Genomic DNA, 25,851 nt, shown 5'->3' with positions numbered 1-25,851 from the left:
AGTCTAACCATGAGTCACACTAAATGTGTGCATGGCAGCAGGCATGAACCATGCCTGGGCCAAACTCTGGTTGACACCATGTCCAGTGTTTCCCCTAGGACTTTTTCAACTACTAGTGTTGTCGTGGGGTGGGCATGTCACTGATACATAATGTCGACAGTGTCGTCATTGAAGTGCGCAGTAAGGCATTTATTTATGTCTGTTAATTTCTCTACACTGAGCTGAAATGAAACGAGTGCACACAACTTAGCTAAATAAATATTAGCAATATATTTACACATAAAACACATAAAAACACTTCTAGAATGGGAAAATTGTGAACCAACTTGCAACACCATTTAGTCCACAACACATAGCCTAGCTAATGTTAGCTAATGTAGGGGAAACACTGATGTCTGAGGGTGTGTGTCCACTGGCAAGCTGTATGAACAGCGCCAACTTTACAGCTGCTTAGAGCGCACTAGAGCTGGAGTTTAGAGCTGGCTAGGCTACTGATGTTTTACACCTACATTATCAACGTGTGTCGTGTTTTTGCAGACTGCAGATTAAGTAGCCAAGTTACGATAGATAGCTAATGCTAACATTCGCTGTCTCTGCAGTTTTGCCCAAAACCGACGGTCCTAGTCATCAGAACAGCCTTTAAGCCCAAAAAGTTCAACTTTTTTCAACTGCAAAAAAAGCCTAGAGCTCATGGCGCTATAGCGCTAAAAAGCGTTTGGGACACATTTCTCGTCTCTAGAGCGCTTTACAGCTCATTACCCATAGTAAACAACGAGAAAATAGCGCCAGCTCTAAAAAAGCTTGTCGGTGGACACGCACCCATAGCCCTCCCATGACCCCCCCCTTCCCATAGTTTGTCAACAGGATGCAAGATTGTAATCAGAACTAGAAAGGGTGCTCACAGGGTTCCACCCATTAATGCATTTTGTTGGTGTAATCGAGTTGAAATTGTTAAACTCACTCTTCAGTATAAATATATCAATCAATCAATCAATCAAAGCTTTATTTGTATAGTGCATTTCATACCCAGAGGCAACACAATGCGCTTTACAGAGAACAAGGGAGGTGGGCATACGACCCACCTCTACATAGTCCAGAGGGAAGCAAAAAAACTGTAATCACCCGGGGGCCAGATAAGTGAGCTGTAAAAATTCTTCCCTGACCCCTCTCAACAAGGCGATCGAGCAAGCTCCTGGAGTATGTTTGTCTACCGGCTAAGAACATTTATAAAGCAATACATTACATTAAATTACATTTCAGAGTAAGAGAGGCTAAAAAAGCATCATAGGAGAGATATGGCAAATAATGGTGTGTGTTTGCTATGGCCCAGGCCTAAAGCCGGAAGTGGGCTGGTGTATGTCTGTGTGTACGTGTGTGTGTGTGAACTAAATGCTACGACAAATATATACTTACTATCATTGAAGAGTAAGCTTTTTGATTGTGGTGTTTATGAGAGGTGGTCATGTATGAACACAACTGAACATACTTGTGTACTTGTGTAATTTTTTCAATCAGCCATTATAGACAATAGCAGAAGACATAAGTTACAAAACTATATACAGAAATTAAGTCCAGTGTTCATTCCTCTGGGGGGTAAAAAGGACGCGCACTCGCCCAGTGTCCATGCCTCTGGGAGGGATAGAGAGGCAGTGTCCATCCTCAGATATTATTTTGTTTTGCATGCATAGAAACATAAGATAATATTGGTTGCTTAAACAGCAAATAAATAAAGTTGATATCGAAGATATCTAAAGCTGACTTGATTACTCATTGTAACAAAAAGCCAAGGTTCTCTAAAGAAAAAAAATCAACACCTCGAACCCGCGACGAATATCATTAGACTAACGCCTTAACCGCTCAGCCACCAGGAACTGCGCAAGCCTAGCAGAAGAAGTAAAGACTATAAAGGGTTCTCAGAGCACACAGGTTTCCGCGCATGAATGTCTAAGTTGATGAAAATGTATAGATAAGAAAGCAGCACGGTTTGACTGGCCCTGTCTTTTTTCATATGATATCAGAGTACATTTAGTAGAAAATAGTTCCAATGTCCAATGATGTTCCAATCGCTCTGGTAGTTTTTGTATAATGCTGCTATGTGAAGGATAATATTGTTTTTTTCCGTTTGTCTCAACACTTAAATTAAAAATAACAAACGAGTGAAAAACATTTTCACATATGGGGAATATGACACAGAGATTGTATATTAAATAGAAGCATTGGTGTATATTAGTCAAGCATTATCAATATCACAAACCAATGGAGATGGTGGAGGTGGAAGGAGGAGTGACGTTTCAAATGCAAATTTCAAGAATCAATCGCATTTCATTTAGCTAATAAACTCAGAAGAGGAGCTATAGCACCCCCCTGTTGTTTTTGATTGCAACGCGGAATGATGCAGTTCATTAGGGCTCTGTATTTGAATTCTGAATACAATGTGATTTTCCTGTTCTAGCATTTCTCTCATTTGCCCTGTAATTGCACTAAAAAGTCTAACTATAGGCTGTATATTAGTCTGTATAGTCTCCAGAAAAGGGAATGTCACACCAAAGGAAACTTTTACTGTAAGTGGATGACAAACACCTGGCATTCACCAAAGAACATTGTCAGAACATTTGCACGCCAATCCATACAGTCTGTCATGAGAGTGATTCATTTATCCCCCAGTGTCTATGTGAAATGGTCGCTGGTGCACAATGTCGCCTCAAGGTAGCAAATGAAACCCAGCACAACATTTAGTCATCAATGTCAGTCAGTTCTGGGGTAATTTGAGGGAAAATACAGTCTAAATCAAACCTACTGTAGGCATGGTGACATTAAAGTGACAGCGGGTCGCCCCTGCTGCTATTGATGAGTTGTGTTAGATTTGGCTATGCTTTCAGAGCACCTGATGCTACTCCATGGCAACCTTGCTGTTTCTTGTGTTTGACGAATAGGTTAAAGACGGCATCATTAAATGTTGTAACATAAAACGATTCTCATGCATAGTTAAGTCCAAAGCTCCTGGCTGTTCCAGTCAATTGAATTAAGATATGAAGGGTTCTACAACATTACTTACAGTATTCTTCTTAAACTGTGTGTTTGGAAAAGCATATGGGGATATAATGTTGCAGCATCAGAAACGCCTTAATACCCTTATAATACTTGAATCTAGTCCTCTTGCTTATGCATTTTAGAAAATATCTAGTGCATGTGTGGGCATGTGTAATTTGTCTGTCAGTCTCTTCAACATGAAATAGGAGGACTTAATTGCTTACCTGTTCCCCCCAACTGTCCACATGTCAAAGTGTCCTTGGGAAAGACACTGGACCCTGCATTGCTCCCAATGAGCAGGCTAGCATCTTGCATGGCAGCTGCCGCCATTGGTGTGTGAATGTGAATAAGAGGCCATTGTAAAGTGCTTTGGATAAAAGTGCTATATAAGTGCAGTCCATTTAACATGTACTCTCCAACACTGGCTGGCACGGAGGTCATGCATAATCCCAACTAAATCCGCCCAGTTTATGAATTTTAATGATGGGGCCTACAAATCACGGGCCACTCTTAAGTGATTCCATTTCTGATAGAGAAGGAGACAGCTGGGATGACCCCCAGTGAAGCACTGCCTTCAGGGTAAACCAAGATTTCATGTGTATCAGCCATGTGGGGAAGACATACTGTAACTTCTCGCTGTAAAAAGAACTCCAACCCTCAAACAAGATCTCCATTCAGATCAAGAGTTTTCTAGGGCCTGTTGAAATCCATCCACCACTTGAGTCAAGGCGAGTGGGGGTTGCTTTTGTTGTACACACTGTAATCTCTGTACGTTCTGCTAAGCCCTGGGAATGTATTCCGGATGGCAGATGATCTGCAATGTGGAGAGGAGATTTTTCTCAAGTCTGTAAGCCTAATGGCAATGACGCCGCGGGTGTTTCTGTTGTCATGAACTGTTGTACCAACACTGAGGTGCTCAGTGAACTGTTGAATGCTGAGTACAACCCAGAGGACAGCCGAAGAGTGGAGGAAGGAAGTGGCTCCTTCTCGGCATGTTAGGCCACGCATTAATATTAATCTGGGGCTTTTCTCCGAAAATGAGACAGAAGCCCTGCCGGAGTTTCAGCTTAAAGACATCCCCAGCTGACAGATACATCTGTTATCCTCGTTAAGAGCAATATCAAAGCTTTTTTTTCCCATTACATTCCTGGAATCTAATGCAGTGTAGCTGCACAGAGCTCAAACAGCTAGTGTTTTATTATCTAGATAGTTTCAGCAAGTCTTATCCCATGTAATTGAAGAACTAAGGACTCAAGATACAACGATAATGATCTTTTTTAATCAGACGATTGAACAAAGAGGCAGCTTTATGTTTTTACAGACTGAATACAATGCTTGTCTTAACCAGCCGCGATCAGCATGGCTACCTTACTGTATCCTGACACTAGCCCTGTGCCCTGACATTTTCATTGTGACTAAAATGTAAATAAACTCTGTTAATGTTGAATGTTTTAGGATATTGATATTTTATAGCCTTATTCTGATGGCTATTATCCTGTTTGACAGCATTAAAAACTCATATTTCAGCTGTCCTTGTTTCCCATCATTCTTTCATCAACTGGAAATGGCAGATCTGCATCCGTAACCTCACAACATAACCGAGGACGTAAAAGTGCATTCGATATTTCTTGGCTTCCTCTGGGAATGGCGTTCAGTCGTGTAAGAATTAGTATAGAACGGGAGGAGATGCAGACAAAGCATTAATGATAAAACAACACTGTCTAACTGTGAGCCATCTTTTAACTTCAGCCATCAATACCTGAATTTGTTACGAATAAGTGCATGTCTGCTGAAGTTGTATTCTTCACCTAATGTCTAAGTTTCCCGTAGGCGGTTTGAGCCTTAAGGTTTGGGTTGTGGCCTTCTACACTTCCCTCCTGGTACTGAAACACAGATGTTCTCCATCTCACTGAACCTTCAATGTGACATCTCAAAATACATCAAACACTACCTTTTAAAGCAGAGGAACTATGACGGACAATATTTTCTCTCCCCTCGAGCTGTACAGTTCTGAGCATTCCAGTGTCCTCATTATAATTTATCTTCATAGAGCACATGAAAGCTATTCGACAAAGCTATTGGCAAAAGTAAATTGGGATCTACTCTAAAAACTGTAAAATATCACATCTAGAAAGAATCATGCGTTGGGTTCAGTGAATGGCCCTGATATAAATATAACCCTATCCAATTAAATTACAGCATTGCCAAAAGACGCTATTTCACGGATGGCTGAGCAGACAAAGGTGTGAGCATGAGTGACAACCAGCAAACTTAAATGGCATTATTTCAGTTCATCAGACACTTATGAAAGAGGAAAAACACCTTTGATCCTTTGATCACTTGAGTGTTTTCCTGATTGCTTCTAGACATTGACTCTTTCTTTTTTCTCTCTTCCTCTCTAGAGATCGATAAAATTCAGAAAGATGAAGGGAAAGAAGACGACAAGTTCATTGACGTAGTCATCAACAAAAACATGAAACTGGGACAGAAGGTGTTAATACCCGTCAAACAGTTTCCCAAAGTAAGTACTAAAGATATGGAGCTGAGCTTTCTCTGATGACAGTTGCATACAGATACTTGTGTGTGTGTGTGTGTGTGTGAGTGCGTGCATTTGTGTGTGTGTGTGTGTGTGTGCCTGCATTTGTGTGTGTGTGTGTGTGTGTGTGTGTGTGCGCACGTGCATTTGTGTGTGTTGGAATTCCTGAAAGCAAATGTGACAGTTTGTGTTAGTTGTTTCATAATGAAAAGTAGTATGAGTGTAACACAGTAAAGGTCAGATAAACCTGACACATATAAACGGGTTGACAGAACTGTGACATGAGAACATGTGAATTAAAAATCTTACTTGGTTTAGTTTAGATTTCAAAGAACATGCTGAGTGGTCGGTCAAGCTGGTTTCAAACAAAGACAATAAGTTTATTCTATGTTACGATTTGCAAGTCGGACTCAATGCACAGGAAGTGAATCCAGGCAAGAGTGAGTGACTGGGGAACGAAAGCGATAGTTTATAACGTGAAAAAGGAAGTGACACAGTTTCAGGATGAAGAGGACAGGGAAGTGATGTCACACAGGAACAATTTGTAGTTTTAACAGACTGATTCTAGAGGAACGAACTACAAAGTTAGAACAACAGTCAAGTAGGAAAACAAAACACAGTGGTGAGACTTGAATTTCATTCACAAACATCAGAAGCCTTTTTGCGAACATCCAGTTAAGGCTTTTAGCTTTTTTGAGAGCTTTTTAAAATACAGTATATATATATTATACTATTATCAGTTCTATTCTGCATTCACAAAGCAATTAAACATCAACATACATTAGTGATACCAGGCTGGTATTCAATTAATTTGTGAAATGTTGTGCATTTATGGTTTTGTAAATTTGGGACTAAAAGGGTACCTTTTTTTTTTTTGATTTGCGCTATAGGCAAATCATGAGTAAATAGTGACAGTACAGCCATACAAAAAGAATACACCTAGATAGACAGACACCTACCAGGTAAAATTCTCTGCAGTGACACAAAACTAGAACAGCCAAATGAGCCATGTGCACACAGAGAGCAGGGACACACACAGGTTCACCATGACCTCCAGGAGAGAATGAAAAGCCACATGCTGCGTGAGTGATAATGCTGTTGCCTTGTGATGAGAGTACTTGAGCCCCGCTGAGACACAGAGCCTCCTAAGAAGCGGCGGCGTTTAATGGCGCCTCGTGCTCGGCGCATGGCGTGGGCCGTCCCGTGGGGTGCACGGCGTGGAGGCCAGTGTAAAAGCGAGAGGCCTTTATCTCAGATGGTGACATCACTCAAGTTTTCACCTTAGTCCTCTGGAGAGGGTCTGTCAGTCTATGGAAGTCCTGGCTTGGAGGGCAGCAGCTGCAGGAGACATGCACCGTCCTCTTTGCGCTTTGTTACATTTTTATTACGATCTTTGTCTGAGGAGCTGTTGCTACTGTACGTATTTATTGATAAAGCATATCAGAATCATGTTTTACTGGTTCTTTTCCTTCACAGTGGTCTAATGGTGTTACCAGCATGTGATTTGCTAATTATTTTAGTCCCACAATACAGCCTGCCCAAATAGGGGTTCATACAATATTAAGATCTTGTTAAGCCCAATTATACACAAGAGCCTCTCCTCACACGTAAGAGTGTAAAACAATGACTGTCATTTTGTAGTGTGGAGCATGTAATGTCATCTGGAGACCTGTGTGTGTCTCCTAGGATCGCAGCTAAACAGATTTGCTTTGACAGCTCTGATAAGTGGAGCCTCTAATACGCTGTTTAGAGCTTCAACAGGCCACTGAAGGAAGACAAATTGAATTTGTTCTGTCTGACAGGTGGCAACGTTGAGAGTGATCGGTCTGACTTGAAAGGTTTTTCCCCTGAACCGCAAACATCACCTTTTTGGCTTTCGGCACAGCCATTTTCCAAATGGCCACATAGGCTCAATGTTCAGAGGAGTTCAATCCATCGTAAACGCTTCGGCTTATATTGACGAGAAGAGAACCGGCAAGGACACTTATGGGTCAGTTTTCAGACACGTCTATTTCTAGAACGGATTACCGCTGCTTTTAAAAGTTAAGCACCTTCCAATGGGGACACATTTGGAAAACACCCCCAAATTAGAGATGTGACATTTTGATATGCTCTTGGTATCGGCAGACCTACAGTAATCTTAACTAACCTAATTTTAATCCTAAAAGAAGTTGAACATTATTTGAATTTTGCTCACTTCCTTCATCCTTGTATTTTTATTGCACAGTGGATTTGATCCTGGGTATCCCGCAGTGCAAACACTGTTCTAACTAGCTACACCACCGAAAACAGTGACGATAATAGTGGAATGAGTTTACACAATACAACTGGGTTACACAATACCTGAAGTATCATTCTAATGCGAATTACTGTAGAAACTCTGGGTACACTTGTCCCATCTACAATATCTATCTATGGAATGGTGACTTTTCATGACCATGCTCTCTTTCCAAGTCTTAATACTGTACCTGTTCTTCCCTCACAAACACAGTGCCCTTGTCCCTGAGCGGTATGGAATAGTGGTGCGTGAAACAGGAATCCCTGGTTTCAATCACAGCTGGCCATTCACCGACATTCATTCTTTGGACTTAGGCTCAGGAGCAAAAAATTCCCGCCATTGTCAGTATTAATAAGTTTTTATAAAACATCTCACTAACCATTAGTGTATGACTAAATCATTATAGATAGATGCATTGATATAGTTTGTCAATCATTAACTTACACTTTCTGAATGGTTTCTAATGAACCATTAACAACTGCAGTACTGCATTAACAACCCAAATAACTCTTTTGTAATTGATATAATGATTAATTTACAAATGGTGAATCCATTATTTATAAAGTCATTAGATACATAAATGTTCTTTTCAACGAAGAATACATGTATAACTGTTTATGAATTGCTTACTAATGTGTATTGATGTATGAACAATGCTTTATAAATGATGAATTAAGTGATAATACAACTTTGTGTATATTAGCATTTAGTAATACTTAAATAATGCTTCATAGCATGCACTTATTATAACGTGTTACCCAACATTTTAATGCCTTAATGTTTGTGCTCTCAAAAAACCCTTGCTTTCTTTGTGAAAGGCTCCACAGGCCACTTTATTTCATTTCATTTCAAACCTTTATTTATACTCGTAAAGCACTGAGGTTTCCCTCATTTACAGTGTTGACAAGTTCACACAAATACATAAATAACAAGAAAAAATGCAATACACAATAATAAACACCTTCGGAGATGTAAGGAGTCCTACTGGTTCAGTTCCAGTATAGACTACTTCCCCTCTCGCTGGTTGCGATAGTGATTTATCCCCCGACTGTCGGCTATGTCCTGCTGTCCTCAGCAGAATAGCTGCGTGCTGGCTTTTCTCTGAACACACCTCTTGCCAGGCTCGCCGTAATGCATTCAGGAAATGATGAAAAGATGTTAGATGTGCATCCCCAACCCCCTTCGGTTAAGCGTGATTAATCATAGATCCCTTTCCTTTCTTGTGCCGGCTGACTTTTTAATCATCTCAAAACCCCTATCCTATCTTCTCCTCAACTGCCTGATAGAGCTATGGTGGGAAAGGCAGTTTTTAGCTGTAGATGTTCTATTGGCTCCTGTGGTCTGTGGCTCCTCAACTATGGCTGAGACTGCAGGGGAACTACAACTAAAACAAAGAGGAAGGAGAACGTCTATGATTAAACATTAGGTGTTCGTCGATTCATGCTCTGAAGCCAGGGACAAGCGTTCAAATTATTCGTATTCTGGATATGTGTTTTGTACTAAATACTGAAAGACAAAGGTGCATGAGTTCACATATCAGTGCAGTGAGATGAGGATTAGGGATGAAAAGCTTTGCATCAGGAAACATATCGACATGGCTATATTTAATGTCCAGATTAAGATCATAACTGCCATTTAGAAGCATCACGCTGGTCAGATCTGAGGAAAAAAAGTAATCTCTCTGTAAATAATGATACCTTAGCACTAAAACTAATACCACTCACACTGCACCAATACAGGGATATAGTATGCTCTCATCCTTTGGCACAAACACAAATTGGACCCTATTCTAACAACTCCAGTTCCAGGGCTTTTCTGGGGTAAGGCAACCGGGAGTGCATTTGAATTGATTAAATGGCAACTGCTTTGTTTTGGTTCAAATGGCAGAGTAATCAAATCCTCCACATTTCCAGACATTAAACATTTTCCCAGGTGCAGTCAAAATGAATGGGAGGAATTGCGATCTGTCAGTGTAGCCAACATTACCTGAGTATCTAGTATCTGGATACCGGAAAGAAAAGGACTACAGAGGCACAACAGCTAAAGTTCACCTGAGTTCACTGACCAAGGCTGCAGTTACCCAGTTGCTGTGTCGTGAACGATCACTGTAAAACTTGGCACTGTGATCCATAGCACAGGAATTGGCAGGAGGCTACTAATAAGCACTTGGTGAGAGAACAAAAGGCAGGACAGGAGACATAGGTGAGGTGTAGAACAAAAATGGGGGTGTTTTTTTCCCCTCCTCTCTGCTAATTAATGACCCAGAGAGTTGTGGGAGACAGCTGTATAACTCACTGTTAAAGGGATAGGGACTGTGAGCAGGAGAGAGCAGCCTCTCTCTCTCTCCTTCTCTCTCTCTCCATCTCTGTCTCTCTCTCTCTCTCCATCTCTCTCTCTCTCTCTCCATCTCTCTCTCTCTCATCTCTCTCTCCATCTCTCTCTCTCTCTCTCCATCTCTCTCTCTCTCCATCTCTCTCTCTCTCTCCATCTCTCTCTCTCTCTCCATCTCTAGCTGCAGTATTGTTCTCCCTATTCTCTTTTGGACTTGCATGACCTTAATAGTGGTCTCCCAACGCCAGTCATTTGCCAAATGAAAATAGCACAGAGTGTCTGTTGCAACTCATCAACGCAATTTAACAGTGGTGACAGGGGTAACGTCAGGAAGTGTAGTATGACCTGTAGAGGTAGATTATTAGAATTCAGACAAGATAATGGTAAATATCAAATTTGTAAGGAGTTGTGACAAACGTATGTGTGGTGGATAGACTCCTGTATGGCATCCTAAAACATTGCTTTCATCAGTCCATTGACAGGGTTTGTCAAAATAGTTTTTCCCTCACATGCAAAGAACCTATGGTATCCATCCCCTGTTTAATTTAAATCAGGAGCACAGTTTCAGCCATATCTAGCTGACAGAAGAAGGGTTTTTCCTCTTTATCTCAAAGACACAGATTTTCATTGAGCCATGCTTGTTCTTTTTTCTAGTTTAACTTTGTCGGCAAACTCCTGGGGCCACGTGGGAACTCGTTAAAGAGACTACAGGAGGACACTCTCACAAAGATGTCAATTCTTGGAAAAGGATCCATGAGAGACAAAGAAAAGGTAAATTTCTAGTCCATTCTCTTGCTCTTTCTCTGTTTCGATCTCCTGTCTCTCTCTCTCTCTCTCTCTCTCTCTCTCTCCCCCCGTCTATCTCTCTTCATCATTCTTGTCAAAGTACGTTCTGGACAACTCTGTTGGTGGAAAGGTATCAATAATAAACCAACAAGTCAAGGTGTGCTGTAGATATGGCTGGTCTCTCGCTCTACTCTCCCCCTGGTTGTCATTCTGTGATGTGTGGCATTAGGGATTCTCTGTATCATCGTGCACCACATCCCCTTTGATTGCTGTGATCAATACTCTCTGATGGCTGGTTCCTCTTGGACCCTCTTGGTGAAAGGACCTGTCATAGAAGACATGCTGACCAAAGTGGTCTTTCACATCAATGCAAAGCCACTGGAGGTTTTTTGATGGACAGTTTTTTTTCAGGGAAGAGCACACCAGGTTTGTTGTTTTGGAAAAGTACTATTTCCATTACATTTTCTATTCCATTAAATTGACTATTTCCATTAACTTTCCTATCATTTTCTCTCTCCAATACATGCCATGTGAAAGTGTGGAGCTTTAGACAGTATCCCATTGTGTTTTTATCAATGCCTAGAGCTACCACACACACAGGTCACATGGCAGTGTCACTGGAAGAGAGGGAGAGAGGTCTCTTTCTCTTATTTTTGCCTTTTTTCTTTTGTGTGCGGACTAAACCAGGAGAGAGGTTCTCTAGTGCCCAGAGGGCCCTTCAGAATGAGCTGAGGCACAGACACCGCCGCCCAGACTCCGGAAGAACGCAGGGGTTATGAAGGACTGGCTGCTTTATATACCTGCAAGACTCCTCTGAGTGTGTAATTGCTTCATGTGCAGCGGAGGGTGGGGGTGGGGGGTGTACTTCAGAGACCACGCAGAGAACATTCAGCCATTCAGGGGGGGTAAGGGAAGTTGGATGATGACATTTGTGTATAGCTCTACAAACCCAATTTGCTCCATTGTTCGGTAAATCTTCTACACGACGGCTCAGTAGACGTAGAACTCCCATGTTCCCTCAAATATTTGCATCTCAGGACTCTCATCTTGTGTTGACAAGATGGCACAGAGGAAAGCTCCGTCGCTGACTGAGTCTGTCTCCCTCTCTTCTCTGGTTTCTAAGATGTGGAGATGGCTCCCTGGTTGTCCTGACACTGTCATCATAACATAGCAGAGACCCTCAGAGTTCTCACTTCTCTACGTAGTGGCATAATTAACTCATCTGTTCTCAACTGTGGGAGTTAATTCCCCTGGTAGACCAAACAAATGTGGTGTGCTTTGTCTCAGTTACTTACTAATACATTGATTTAATCACTGAGCTGTCAGATAGAAATACCTCCAGTTCTTAGAAAAAAAGTGATTGATTCTTTTGACATAATGGGCACAAATGGTTCTATTAACATGGTATTTGGTAATCGATTGTTTTCCGTTGTATATTTCCTGTACTGTGGGCTGGGTTAAGCTTAAAGAAATGTAATACTTGTTCTTTCAGGGCTGCTGTTATGAAAACAAATACTAGTGGATGAAAGAACGTCTTGGTTACCCATGTCATCTGTGACTCACAACAACTGTTTATGCTTCCTCGTTAGCTATAGATCAGTGGCGTGCATATTCTGTTGCTCTCCTACACACAAAATAAGATCTGCAAAAGTTACTCGTTTTCACATATTTGCATGGCTGTATACTGTATGCTGCGAGCTGAATGTCATATTTTTTTTTATTCCTCTCTGTCTGTTATTTTGTGCTTCTCAGTGTCCGGGGCTGAGTGCCGTTTGATACACAGACTGGCTGAGAGAAATATAAATCCGGGGAAGATTCTGACAATAGATAAAGGGAACAGACAGATGTTTTCTCTTGCCGTGGGTTGCTTAGTCTCTATAGGACGACTGCGTATTGTTGATGCTTATCAGTGCTGCACAAGAGGCCATAAGTGCAGATCAGCGTCACACACACACACACACACACACACACACACACACACACACACACACGGCTCACACACTGCTCCTGATGGTGGCGGCAGCTCTAACAACGGCGGTGCTATACACAGAGGAGCCCTCTTCTCGTAAAGCACAGATTTATGGGGGAAATTACCATATCATTAACATACCACGGGCACTCTTAAAAGAAGGTTATTTATAATTACGTGACATCAGAGTCACCGCCTCGCAATGGTGCTGGAGAGGGGCGAGAAGTAGCGAGCTGCCACCGGAATGCCCTGGAGAGAACTGGGCTTTTTTGTTAAAAAGAGGAAACTGGGGCGCTGAACCTCCTGTTGTTTCCTGGATGGTAGTAGTTGACATAAGGTTCCTAGCTGTCCTATTTCCACCCATCAATAACATAAGCTACTGGCCTGATTCTGTCCAGACATGATGGCCCATTATGGCTTTCACTGGCCCAAGATCACCAACAGTTTCCACACTATAACACCGGCCATGTAAATAAGTTTTTGGTGTGAGCGGTCGTGTGGTAGGACACGCAGTTTGTTTGAGGAATTGTGTCAATGTTGTTTTGAGTAAAGCATGATGTTTCTTGGTGAATAATAATAATAATATTATTATTATAATATATTATAATAATAATATTATAATACCTGCTGTAAATTGTCTTCCCTGTTTCGAGGTGACCATGTGCTGATTCCAGCTGGCTCCTTACTGTTTTTTTTTTTCCAGCTGGTTTCTTCTGTGGATTTGTAATGAAGACAGCTGCAGGGAGATCCTCGTGATTGATTAGTTGGGTCTAACAACAGAGCAGATACATCGGGAGCTCCGAGCTGATGGATTGGTGATGGGGGGAGGGTGCGTCGTTTACAGAAATGACTGAATATACTTCAGGAGAGATAGATGGCGTTTTTTGTGTGCTGTGGATAGCTGTCAAATGGCAGATTCAAATTTCATTTGTCAAGTCGAACACTCCCACCAGTACACTGAGTAGAACAGGACGGTTGAAGAGTGAACTTTCTCGGTTATCAAAACTACTGACCCCACACCCACTCTCACTCGTCATAGTGGCCTCCCGCCCACTCTCCACACGGGAAGAAGCCTGATTCAACGGCCTTTTTATACCAACAGGAGGAAGAACTCCGTAAGAGCGGCGAGGCCAAATACCATCACCTGAACGAAGACCTGCACGTCCTCATCGAGGTGTTCGCGCCTCCCGCCGAGGCCTACGCCAGGATGGGCCACGCTCTTGAGGAGATCAAGAAGTTCCTCATACCGGTATGTTCCTCTCCCTCTCTCTCTCTCTTGCTCTCTCTGCAGACTTCCGTCAGCTTCTGCTCCTCAGAGAGCACTGGCGTGTACAGAAATAGCAATGCACGTAGTCAGACTCAGCACCTCTGCTGTAGACAGATAACTAGTCGGCAGATAAGGGAGGGTGGGGGGGTGTCTGGATCAGTAATACAAGAACAAAAAATCACTGTGCGTGAGACAGATCTCTCCCGGACAACCATACCATATCGAGAGTTTATTTACTCTTAGCCCATCTATTATGTAGGACCTCATCCATGGCTCCTAGCCATGATGATTTATATCCCATCATTAATTATGCCTGGTAATTCCCTCCACAAATATAAGTATTGATATGGAGAAGACACATGACAATCAGCTCCATGATTAAAAGACTTATTTGCATATTAATTGCTGCGTTGCATTCAGCTGGGCGAAAACAACTGTGTGTGTGAGAGGATAAAGCCAAGCGGAGTCTGGGGGCTTATCAGCGGGAGGATCGGGAGTGTCTCACTGCCTCGTGAGCAGCGGTCACGGCAGTCCTGTAATGTACATTCATTAGATATTCCCCGGGCTGCAACCCTGAAGATAAAGGACATCATTTAATATGGTGTAATTGAAAGGGTGTCTATGTGGGTGTGCGGGTGTATGTGCTGTTCCTCTGTCTGCAGGACTACAATGATGAGATCAGACAGGCCCAGCTACAGGAGCTCACGTACCTGAATGGCGGCTCGGAGGACGCCAAGGTGCCAGCAGTGCGTGGAAAGCCAGCCGCCCGTGGGAGAGGGACACCTGCTCCCGGGCCGCCTAGGTACCCTACTGCTAAGGAGTGTGTGTGTGTGAGTGTGAGTGTGTGTGTGTGTGTGTGTGTGTGTGTGTGTGTGTGTGTGTGTATGCACGCGCCAGTGCGTGCATGTATGTGTGTGCGCATTTGTGTGTGCCTTTGTCTGTGACTGTGTGTCTGTACTGTATGTGCTTTTGTTGGTGTGTGTGTTGGTGTGTGACCTTGTGTGTTTGTGGTGAGGGGATGGGGATTGGCTGAGAGGACGTATTGTGATTTGGTGGACACATGCCTGATCGTTCTTATGTTATATAAAATGGACATGCCAGAGATCATAGTTTACGTACCAAATGTCACATTACTGTAGCAAGATTATGTTAAAAAAGATTATGTTGAAATGCTTTCTGAACATACAGTACACACAATTATGTTGATGTTGTAGTCAGGCAATCATGGTTTTATGATTACCATATCTAGGAAGGAAATACATTTTTCAAGAGAATATCTGAAAAAATATCTGGTTTGATGCAACGATTGAACAACACAACTCCAAAGTGCATAAGAACTTTGATATTCAAATTATTTTTTACTTTTACTGTCTACTGCATTCACTCTAGCTGTTGTACCATAGAGAGCTCAAAAGAGAAAAACAAAAAACTCTCTTTGCCTTTACAATTTTTGTCACCATAAGCATGTTTTTCTTAAGTCCTCCACAGCATCAATATCATTAAAGAAAAATGCTTAAACATATATTTCCATCAGTTTTGAAGATAAACAAGGTCTTAGAGAAGGAGTGTTTTATTGCTGCTGAGATAGAATATATAATTGTCTCTGTTTTGAATTGCACTGTAATTAGCATTTAGCATGGCTAATTTGGTGCGATACGCGAGGCCTCCCACAGGCAGGTTAACAGTTATGTATACCGCTCTGCACAGACACATGTGAGTGCTGTTTATAGAACACACAACAATTGGAATTCAGACTAATGGAAAATAAATGTCTTTGTTTTACAAATTATTACTTGCTTTACAAATTATTTATACTGTATATATGACACAGAAACACATCTCAGAGAGGAGTTTACCTACTACGGTTGCTTTTTACAGTATGTCAATTTGATTAAATTGATACATAATCAGATTGCTTGCATTCATCGATCACGCTGTCTGAACCCCGGTGGCCCTGTTTGTCCGGTGCTGTAGGAGTCGAGGAGGAGTGCCCCCTCCACATGCAGCAGTGCCCCGGGGAGCAGCGCCCAGAGGGGCGCCCCCCAGCCGGGCACCGTCCACCAGAGGGAGAGGGGTGCCTGCACAGAGAGCCCGAGGGGCGCTGCCTCCAGCAGGCTACAGGCCACCACCCCCTGTAGTTCAGGACTCATATGGGGAATATGTAAGTGTTCTTGCTGAGAGCTCTCACACATGCTCACACGGCCACATGCAAGTTCAGCAGCCTACCGCGCACGCACACACACAAGCACACACACTTGAACATTTGAATATGAATTACGTGCATCACTCAAACCACTGAACTCTATTAAGCACAGATATGAAGGGTGTGAATATCATAAAAACGCATCAGTGCCTTACCTGACCTGTCTTAAGGGAGCCATGCTAAAATATTAATGGCTGCTAAATAAGTTATATATTAGTCTGAGAGTCTTTGTGCATTTGCCAAGAAGGACTCCTGCTGCTCTGTCAAGGCAGGCTCCCCAAAGGCTTTGGCATCGGCGTGGCATATTTAGCAGAAAGAGACTGAGAGGAGGTGGCCTCACTTGGAAGATTGCCCCGCTGGTCCGTACCTAACAACATCTGACAGGTTTATTCAGAGGTTGCAATTCAAATGTGTGGAGGTCATAGAGAACGACTCCTGGACCAGCTGTTTCCCATCATTGTCACTGTTGTAAACCACATCCCCTGGCTCCAGCACCTGTGTGTCTGCTAGGGGGGAAAAAACCAGCAACATCTGGCCGATGATAAATCTCACCACATCGCTGCAAATTAGAGTGTGAATGAGCTCTCCTCCGTCCGAGTATGTGGGCTTCCAGGGCTGCTGTTATTTCAGTGCTACCAAATAGCTAGGCCCATACGGTATATCCATCTATGCAATGAGAGAGAATGATATTTTCCGGTCATGCATGCCTAAATTTGTAGTGTTGCTGTGTTGCTCTCTGATTTGGCCTGAGGCCAAACAATTACTTTAGTTCATACAGTAGTTTGCTTAAAGGCATCATGTTTTAGAGAAGACATCCATATCACCTGCAGACAACTTTGTTATACTCTTTATTTCGGTGATCCAGTTTGCATGATTCACTTTCATCAGAGAGATTTGATTTGTACAGTGAGTAGTGGTATCAACTGATTTGTAATCCAATTGTTACCAAACAAAATCATGGAAATGTGATTATTTGGTGGATCTGGGAGTCTCAATCTGATTGCATGGCACAGTAATCACATCTAAATCTCATTTCATGTATTTCACCAGGCACTAAGGGACCCCTTCTTTACCTGCCACTCATCCTATTCGGAAGGAATTAGACATAATGTAATCCCCATTATTCTGCATTGTATCCATGTCTTACCATTCACAACAAAGCAAGAGCTCTCGTCACTTGAATTTGGACCGATAATTAGAAGATTCAGAAATGTGTTCATGCTGAACTTGGAGAGACAGAAGAGGGCTCTCTTGTTTAAACATTCACATTCTACACAGTCATGGCAGTTGACATAACTGGACGACAGTATCTACAATATATTTCATTGACGTAAACATGAACTGTCTCACAAGCTTCTGTAAACAAACAACCATTGGCAGACAATTTTCTAGCAGATGCTGTTAGCCCGCTTCTGTATATAAACATAGTATGATGCTGCCAACCCATGTTCTGAAAATATATCTATATAAAAATGTCTCATCTGGAGTAGTTGAAGGGTGTCGTGTGGTGGTGAGGCCAGAGCTGTGGCGGCTCTTTACCGTAAATCATCTGTTTCAGTTCATAGCAGATGAGAACCATTATCCCTTTTGGTTTAGGGGGGCAGAGCACTGTGTGATCCAAGTGGGTCAGCTTTGTTTGCGCTACTGTAAGTCCCCCAGAGTGCTCTCGTCGGGGCGTTAGGAGCAACACTGGCCCTTCTCGCTGACCCTGTCAGGACTAGAGGAGTGTTAATTCTCGCTGGCAACATTGTAATGCTCCTGAACGCACCCTGATGAATGTCTCCATGTGGAGTATCACAGGCAGCTGTGCTGTATGTAAAACAGGATTGTTGCTTTAGATAAGCATAACAAGTGTATAAACTGATTAGGTACAGTATTATTGTGTTGAATATCTCGTACTGTAGGTCTGGCAGCTGGGGCTTCACATATTTTTGTATTTTTGGCTCTGTACGATATGTCAATAATTTACTGAGATGTGTAGTAGATGAAGTGTGAGGAGATAATTCTGTGGACAAGCCGTGTTCAGTGTCAATCCCCTTCACGCGTCTATTGTAGAGCACAGTGTAGCGGCTGTGATACTGCTTTTCAAACATGCGGTTCCAGGCCCTCTGTAAGTCTTCACTGGCCTCAGAGGGCAGCTCTTATCTTTTAACAACATGCCTCTCAGCCATCCACTGGCATACAAATGAAAAACTCACTTAGGGGCTGCTGCTGTCTTCTCCCTCCCCCCTCCCTCCCTCCCTGCCTATCTCCCTCCTGCTCTCTCTCTCTCTCTCCCTCCCTCCCTCTCTCTCTCCCCCTATATCTCCCTTGCTCTCCCTCCTCTCTCTCTTTCTCTCTTCCCTGTCCCTCTCTCCCTGACATGCTAATCCTATTCAAATCTGGAAATGGAGCTAGCTAGATTGTATTAGCTCTGCGCGTGCCCTCATTTCTCACCAGCATGTTTCATTGAAACAACTGGTTACTGACATCGCTGCAGTTGGTGGGATTCGCCAGAGACTAAACAGAGATATGGATAATTCTTTAGAATAACCCTTGTTAATAAACAATGTATTAAAGCATCGGGTCATAGTCTGTTCAACATTTAACATTTTAAAATTCTTAGAACATTTATAAACATTAAGCTATTTATAAATTAGTAGTTATGTATTTATAAACATGTTTCAAATGATTTTCTAATGGTAAGATAATTTATAATGTACAGTATGTGATAGTGGTCTGCTCAAATGTAGTAAATCATTTTTAAATGACTAATCAACCAGTTTTAGATGATGTGTTGAGGATTTATATAAAATATGTGATAATGGTCTACTCACCATTCATGGGTCATGAATAACCTCAATGCATTGTGAATTCATAAATCTTACCAGCACATGTAGTAATACCCCAATTTATGCTTAAAACAGAACTTTAGAAACCACTTATCAATCATTAGTAAAGTGTTGATGATCTAAAGGACTGATCTAAAACAGACACTACACTGTACTGTACTTTATAGACATTTATAAATGAGCAGTAACTCAGGGACATACTATAGAAACCATTTACTAATCATTAATAGCATTTTTCAAGTGCTTGATCCAAAGCAGGTGTGACCGGTTTGAACTTGTTTGCATTGTGTATTGTTTTTGCCAAGGGGTAAATTTGAACCCTAGTCTCCTGCGTGACAGACCTTGTTCTAACCAGCTACGCCACTGGAAAGCAAGCTAATTAGTGACCCGCTTTAGATCAAGCACTGGCAACTGGCAATTCCCAATGCATTAAGGTTATTCAAAATGGCCCATAAATGGTGAGCAGACCATTCTCACATATGTTATACAAATCTTTAGTAAATCATTTAAAACTGGTTGATTAGTTATTTATAAATGATTAATAAAATGTGAGAAGACCAATATCACATACCTTATAAAGGATCTTATAAACCGTTAGAAAATCATTTGACTATGAACAGATGCTTTATAAATGGTTTGTTAACAAGGGTTATTCTAAAGCGTTACCATGATATGTTTAGCCTGACAGTCTGTCTCTGTTCTAAAAACCTTTTGGATTTGTCAACAGCTCAGTGTGCACTAAATTAAAGTATAAAGTAAAAAGAAAAAAAGAAGATATATATATATATATCACTGAAAGCTATTGCAAATGTGAAAGCATGGTTAGCAAAACTTATTTTTTCTTCTTGATTTCCACTTAACTCATTTAGAGTGTGTCTGGTCAAATAATTGGCAATAGCATGGTATCGTTAAGCTTAAATGTGACACTTAACCCCATGCAACACTGTCCAATGGGACTGATCAGGAACTAGATTTACTTAACAAGACTGAGAGGCAGGGGAACACACACTTGGAACAATGGAACAATTGCCCTGTAATTACTGTATGCTACATATGATGAGCGAGTGATTATGGAGAGGAAAATGGAGAGGTTAGCTTTGAGGTCTTCTATGCAGCCATACTCATTACATTAGTATTTACAGATCACCTCCAAGGCTATGGTCAGTAGCATTTTTTCCCATGGAAGAAAGATGATATTTAGGCATCCTCAGCAAAGTCGCTAGTCTGACACTCAGACTGAATTCCCATTTCGTTTCACTTCAATATTCAATCTGAACAGGCTTCCATTGCAGCCGTTTTCCGCGATGTCCTGAGTGATTAGTTCATCCCCTAACCAATTACATCCCCTAACCCAGGGGTGTCAAACTCAAATACACAGTGGGCCAAAATTTAAAACTTGAACAAAGTCGCGGGCCAACATTGAACAAATGAAAATTTTAATATGGACCCAAACAAGTTTTGCTTTAACATTGAATATGCACATCACTTTCGCTTTTGGTGCGCATCTAACATATGTCACATAGGTGTGCACTAACATATGTGAATACGCCCTCAGACACAAGTGTTGGTGCTCCATCTGCTCAGTAGAGAAGCTTGTAAAACCCTGACTGTCCTACAGCCAGGCAGACAAACAGACAGCCGGCATGCAGACAGACAGCCAGGCAGACAGGCCGGCAGGATTGAATGAACAGGAACAGAGCAAACACAGCGGCTGGCTAGGTCAACACAGGTGTCTCTATCACAGTGAGACGTTACATAACGTAAAGCTTCTGTTTTCTGCCTTTCTTTTCGGCATTTTTAAGAAGGGGTAACACGGTTACAGTTGTAGTATGAGATTGCTATGACTACTGTCACAGAAGAGAGGGCGTTTCTGTGTCCTGTCTTGATTGACAAAACAACAGCAGAGCATTATGGGATTTGTAGTATTAGCGGTGAATGCGCTGTATAATACTGGCGGGCCAGCTCTAGTAGTCATTTGGTATTGCCTCGCGGGCCAAATATAATTACACTGCGGGCCAAATTTGGCCCGCGGGCCAGAGTTTGACACCCCTGCCCTAACCAATCACAAAGGACGCATTCAAAGGATACTGATTGGCCTGGCTGGAATTCCAACTAAAAGATCACTCTGGAGGACAGCCTTTCCAGACTCTGAATTTTTCGAAAATTCTGATTCAGGGGCTGGAGCCAGGCTACAAAGTTGCTTCATGCATCACATTCTTCCTTGCGGCACCTGTCTAAGAAAAATGTTTCTTTATAGTGTTATTCATTCATTCTTATCTGCCTCTATGTGCAAGTTTCAGAGTGCTGGTAATCTGGATCATACCAAAGAGACACAATAGAAATGAGAAAAAAGCGTAGACAAATAATTTTTTCATGTCATTTTCATGTACTGTAGACGTTTCTCGTCTCAGACACTCAAATTGAACAGAGAGAGAAGATTTTCAGCATCTCCTACTTCACTATGGACAAATTGTACATTGGTCACTGAAAATCAGTGACTGTCTCTCTCAGTACTGTAGCATTACAATACATTTCAACTTCCACTGTACGGCACAGTATGTATTCTTCTATGCTTTCAGACTCAAGGAGACTATTACAGTATGTGTGATAAGTGCAGCCCTATGCATACTGAACTGCCACAGGGTTTTACTTTTTATATAATTTTGCTGGGATTTTCTGTCATTCAATATTCATATAGACTATCCCTTTTATTTTTAATTGAGCTTTGTACACTTTAGGTCTAAGAATCAGGTGTTAACTGCCGTTTATCCTAAAAAAAAACAGCGTCACTAGTCAGGAATCGGTAACTTTATTATAAATGTCGGTTTATTCATTTGATGTTGATATTGTGGTCTACTACTGTATGAATTCTAAACAGAGAACCAATGAGAAGTATCCATAATCCTCGTTATTTTAATGAACTTCACACTTCTTCATACAGGCCTAGTTTTTCTTGTGATTTAAAGATAAAAGACCAAATTCAAATTGTGTCATTTGGAAAAGCATGTTGCTAATCAGGCATTAGGGCCCCTTAATAATAATATGGGTATGATTTTTCTCTGTCGCTAAATCTCACAGCCATTAATTTCATGCGTGCAAATTAAGAGCAGATGGAATTACCGTGGAAGTGGGTGCGGGGATGAGAGCAAGGGGTCGATGTCTTTTGTGGAACATAAGTCCCATTTATCCTGAATTAGGATGGGTGTGCCACTGCTTCCCTTTGATGTTCTAGCTGCTTGACGGCAGTGATGAGGTGGGGGTGGGTTATCGCTGGAGCACAAACAGATGTTCAAGGCTCATGTTCAGAGATGTGGATGAGCCAGAGTCTGTGCTTGCGTTGATACATCTTGCTGTCACACAGTCAAAATTGAGATGAGGACAGAGCTGAGGTTGTCACGTTGATACATCAGCCAATAGAGTCTTACTAGTTCTCCTGCGACAATACAATAACACAGGACCACTGGTGGTTAGTACAGTAGCATCCATATCAGATGGACATGCAATTGGTACGAAGCTTTGACACACGTTTTAGGTTTTGGTCTTAATTGGGCCAACAAAGAAAATTGTTCATTTCAATATGAATACAGATTGTTGTCCAGCAATAAGGTCTGCTCAGTTTTGATTCAAATGACACACATGTATGCATCAAGCACATACCCTTGGAATGGTTAGATTTGAACGATTATGCTCAATCACAATCATGTGAAGTGATGTGTTATCTCTTTCCAGGACTACGACGATGGATTTGGAACTGCTTACGATGACCAGGGATATGAATCCTATGAAAACAACTACAGCAATCAAGGACAAAAGTAAGCAGCCATCTCCTGTTTCTCAGAGCTCTGAAACATTTTCTCCAGAACTCCCCTACATTTCAGTCAGAGAATTACAATATCTACTGTGTTGGCCAGTAGAGAATTGCTAAAAGGTAGAAGCTAAGTAGGAAGACCAAAACAAAGCAATTGTTACAGACAACAACTAACAAAGCATTTGGGCATGTTTCACATGGACCTTTACATGACTTTTCTAAAGAGAGCTGTTATCTATTGCGGATAATGTTTTCAAGGTTTGATGAAGGCTTTAAGCTGGATTTGCAGGTGTGGCCAGTCAAATTGCTGCAGGCAAACCGCAAAACAGGTTGATACAGCAATTAGCTACAGTAGCCTACCCACAGGGGTGTAATCTTGTCACCTTTTGCCGAAATTCGCCGTTTTGAATCCATAATAGGTTTTTGAAATGGGGGGTGGGAGGGGGTTGGGTGAGAACAGAGTCACGCGGAATAAAATAAGAAGACCTGTTGACTGACTGACTGACTGAGTTGTCAAAAGAAAGGCTTCTGTGCTTGGAGCCTGTACTCTCATCTAGCTATGCTTGCCATAGCTGTTTTGCAACAGTAGCCAGCACTTGTAGCTAGCTAGCCTACGACGCTAGCTAGTGGCCCGTTAAGCTAGACATGGCATGGTTAATGTTAACTCCATCGTAAAAAGACAGCAGGTTTTTATAAGGTAGGCTAGTGCAGTTTAGCTTGTGTACGGTTTGTAGGGGGCTGTAACAATGCAACTCAAACTTACTTTCACTTTCAAATATGTGCTCTACATCCATGTATTTTGTAACACGATTAACTATAGGGCTGATAGTAGCCTACCAAAATCAACCCAACTCAAAATGGCTTAAAAAAAACTATTTTGGCTGTTACCAAATAGCCTACAGTAGTACACAATATGTGAGAATCAGAGTTTGTTTATTTCTATTGTGGTTTTTCAACATTCTAGGAATTTAGCCTTTAAAGGAGTAGTAAAGGGAAAATGCATGTTTAGTCCTATTTTAAGGTTACTTATGATCATATACAATGATTCAGATCAAAATGTTGACAATAGTATTTTCGAGAAAGTTGATAATTGCTCTACCACCGTTTTGGTCATACAATGGATGTGGATGGGCATCTTGAAAAATCATTCAAAAACATGTTAAACTCTGCCTAGACCTCTGCCCCGAATGCATTCCGTGGCCCTATGCACGCCATAGGTTCTTAATTGGCCCATGCTACATCCCTCCACCGAGTTTCCTGAAAAGCAGTCTGGTTTTCAGTTTTTGTGTAATTCTTGTCCAAAAAATGAATGGAGGTGAATGGCCGTCCGGGCTGTGTCTGGGGGGCTCGTGATTCACTGGGGCGGAGGTAAAAATGACTGGAGGTGAATGGGTGGCTGCCCCCCTCAGACACGCACTCCACCGAGTCGCTGTCGCTGGGGCAGAGGTAACTAAACCAATTCAGTCTGCTTGAATTGTGAGTCTAGCTATTAGTGTGCTACAGGTTTCAGTAAGTGAAACCAACAGCAGGAGGAAAAGAAACACCAGGACCTGAAAAGATGCAGAGAAAATAAAAATGCCAGTGCTTCCCATTGACTGTGACAAATTGCTATATCCTCATGCTAACATCCACTGTATGAAAATCCTTTCATTTTAAACCTGATATTTAAAAAATAATCCTGGTGGGGCATGCCCCCGGGTGCACATCTTTGTCACCTTTTTCACCCCTGATGATTCTGCACCTTTGCACCCAATTACAGCAACTTTCTTTCCCCTTTTCTAAAATGTTTATTTTCCCTTTTATAACACCTAACGTTTACATTAACCCTTCGGTTCACCTGCCTAAACCTAACCTAACATGCCTAAAGTAAAGCATTTTGCCTCTGCATTTTTCTTGACAACCAAGCGTGAACACAAAGCTTATTTGAACCAGCCAGATATAAAATAGAACTGTTTAAAAATTCAGATCGGTGTGACTGTGTCTCCATTAACAGGGGCTGATGTGTAGGCGAGTTCTACAGTACTGGCGGATGGTGTGAAATGGTAGTAAATAACGAGAATTAAATAACAATGTGCACTCAAAGGAGATCATTAGAGTCATTTACAAAAGAGCATTACAAAAGAACATTTCAAAAGGCAGTGAGTCAAGCAAGTACAATGTATGTCTTACGACCAGAGGATTCATAATAAGATAGAGAGAAAAAAAGATCTATGAAAAAACATGCCACACTGAATTCCAAATAATGACTAATTGTAATTTAGGCTTTGTTTATAATTAAGTCAGGCTGAACAATTATCTTTGTCTTAAACCCAATTGTTATCAACAAGACACACTTGCAAATATTATTTTGTTGTTCAAAAGTATACTGTTTTTTTTTCCATTACTCTTTTCATAAACCATCTCCTCTGTGAGATTTAATCATTTAATCCCAAATTAACATACATCTGCCCATTGTGCCTTTTGTCAATGGAGCACACAATCTCTTGTTGGTATAATTGCTATGTCACAGAGGAGCCAGCACGCTTAATGCATTAGTATTGATTTTCCCAATATCAAGGGGACCTCAACCTCGCCATGTCACATAAGGTCAAAGGCTCTGCTTTGGGTTGCTGGCGCGTTTGCTCGTCTCTTTGTTTTTCTCAATCATGCATCTGTGTGACATGATGTTCCGCCTTCATTTTTTGCCCAGTGGAGCAGTTTCAAAAAGGGCGTGATTGTTACTGCACTTAAGATGTCAAAAAATTGCATTAGATACTCGCTGTAAACGGAAAAAAAAGAGAGAGAGAAAAACATATTAGCCTGTCCGCTGCTT

At 41.7% G+C, this 25,851-nt stretch overlaps 1 protein-coding gene across 1 annotated transcript in view; it reads left to right on the top strand.

The window, feature by feature from the left end:
• The window catches only part of khdrbs3 (KH domain containing, RNA binding, signal transduction associated 3), a gene marked incomplete at both ends in the record, with an annotated part of 66,963 nt that overhangs the window by 31,828 nt on the left and 9,284 nt on the right, over positions 1-25,851 (top strand). Inside the window, 6 exons of the mRNA XM_084455128.1 lie at positions 5,433-5,551; positions 10,830-10,946; positions 14,033-14,179; positions 14,860-14,999; positions 16,172-16,358; positions 22,961-23,043. Of these exons, the coding sequence (XP_084311254.1) occupies positions 5,433-5,551; positions 10,830-10,946; positions 14,033-14,179; positions 14,860-14,999; positions 16,172-16,358; positions 22,961-23,043 (793 nt within the window). The remainder of the gene's footprint in view (positions 1-5,432; positions 5,552-10,829; positions 10,947-14,032; positions 14,180-14,859; positions 15,000-16,171; positions 16,359-22,960; positions 23,044-25,851) is intronic.

Source organism: Borostomias antarcticus (assembly GCF_949987555.1).
Source record: "Borostomias antarcticus genome assembly, chromosome: 21".
Taxonomy (NCBI): Eukaryota; Metazoa; Chordata; class Actinopteri; order Stomiiformes; family Stomiidae; genus Borostomias; species Borostomias antarcticus.
The sequence above is the reverse complement of the archived record's forward strand: the minus strand, read 5'-3'. Positions and strand labels throughout refer to the sequence as shown.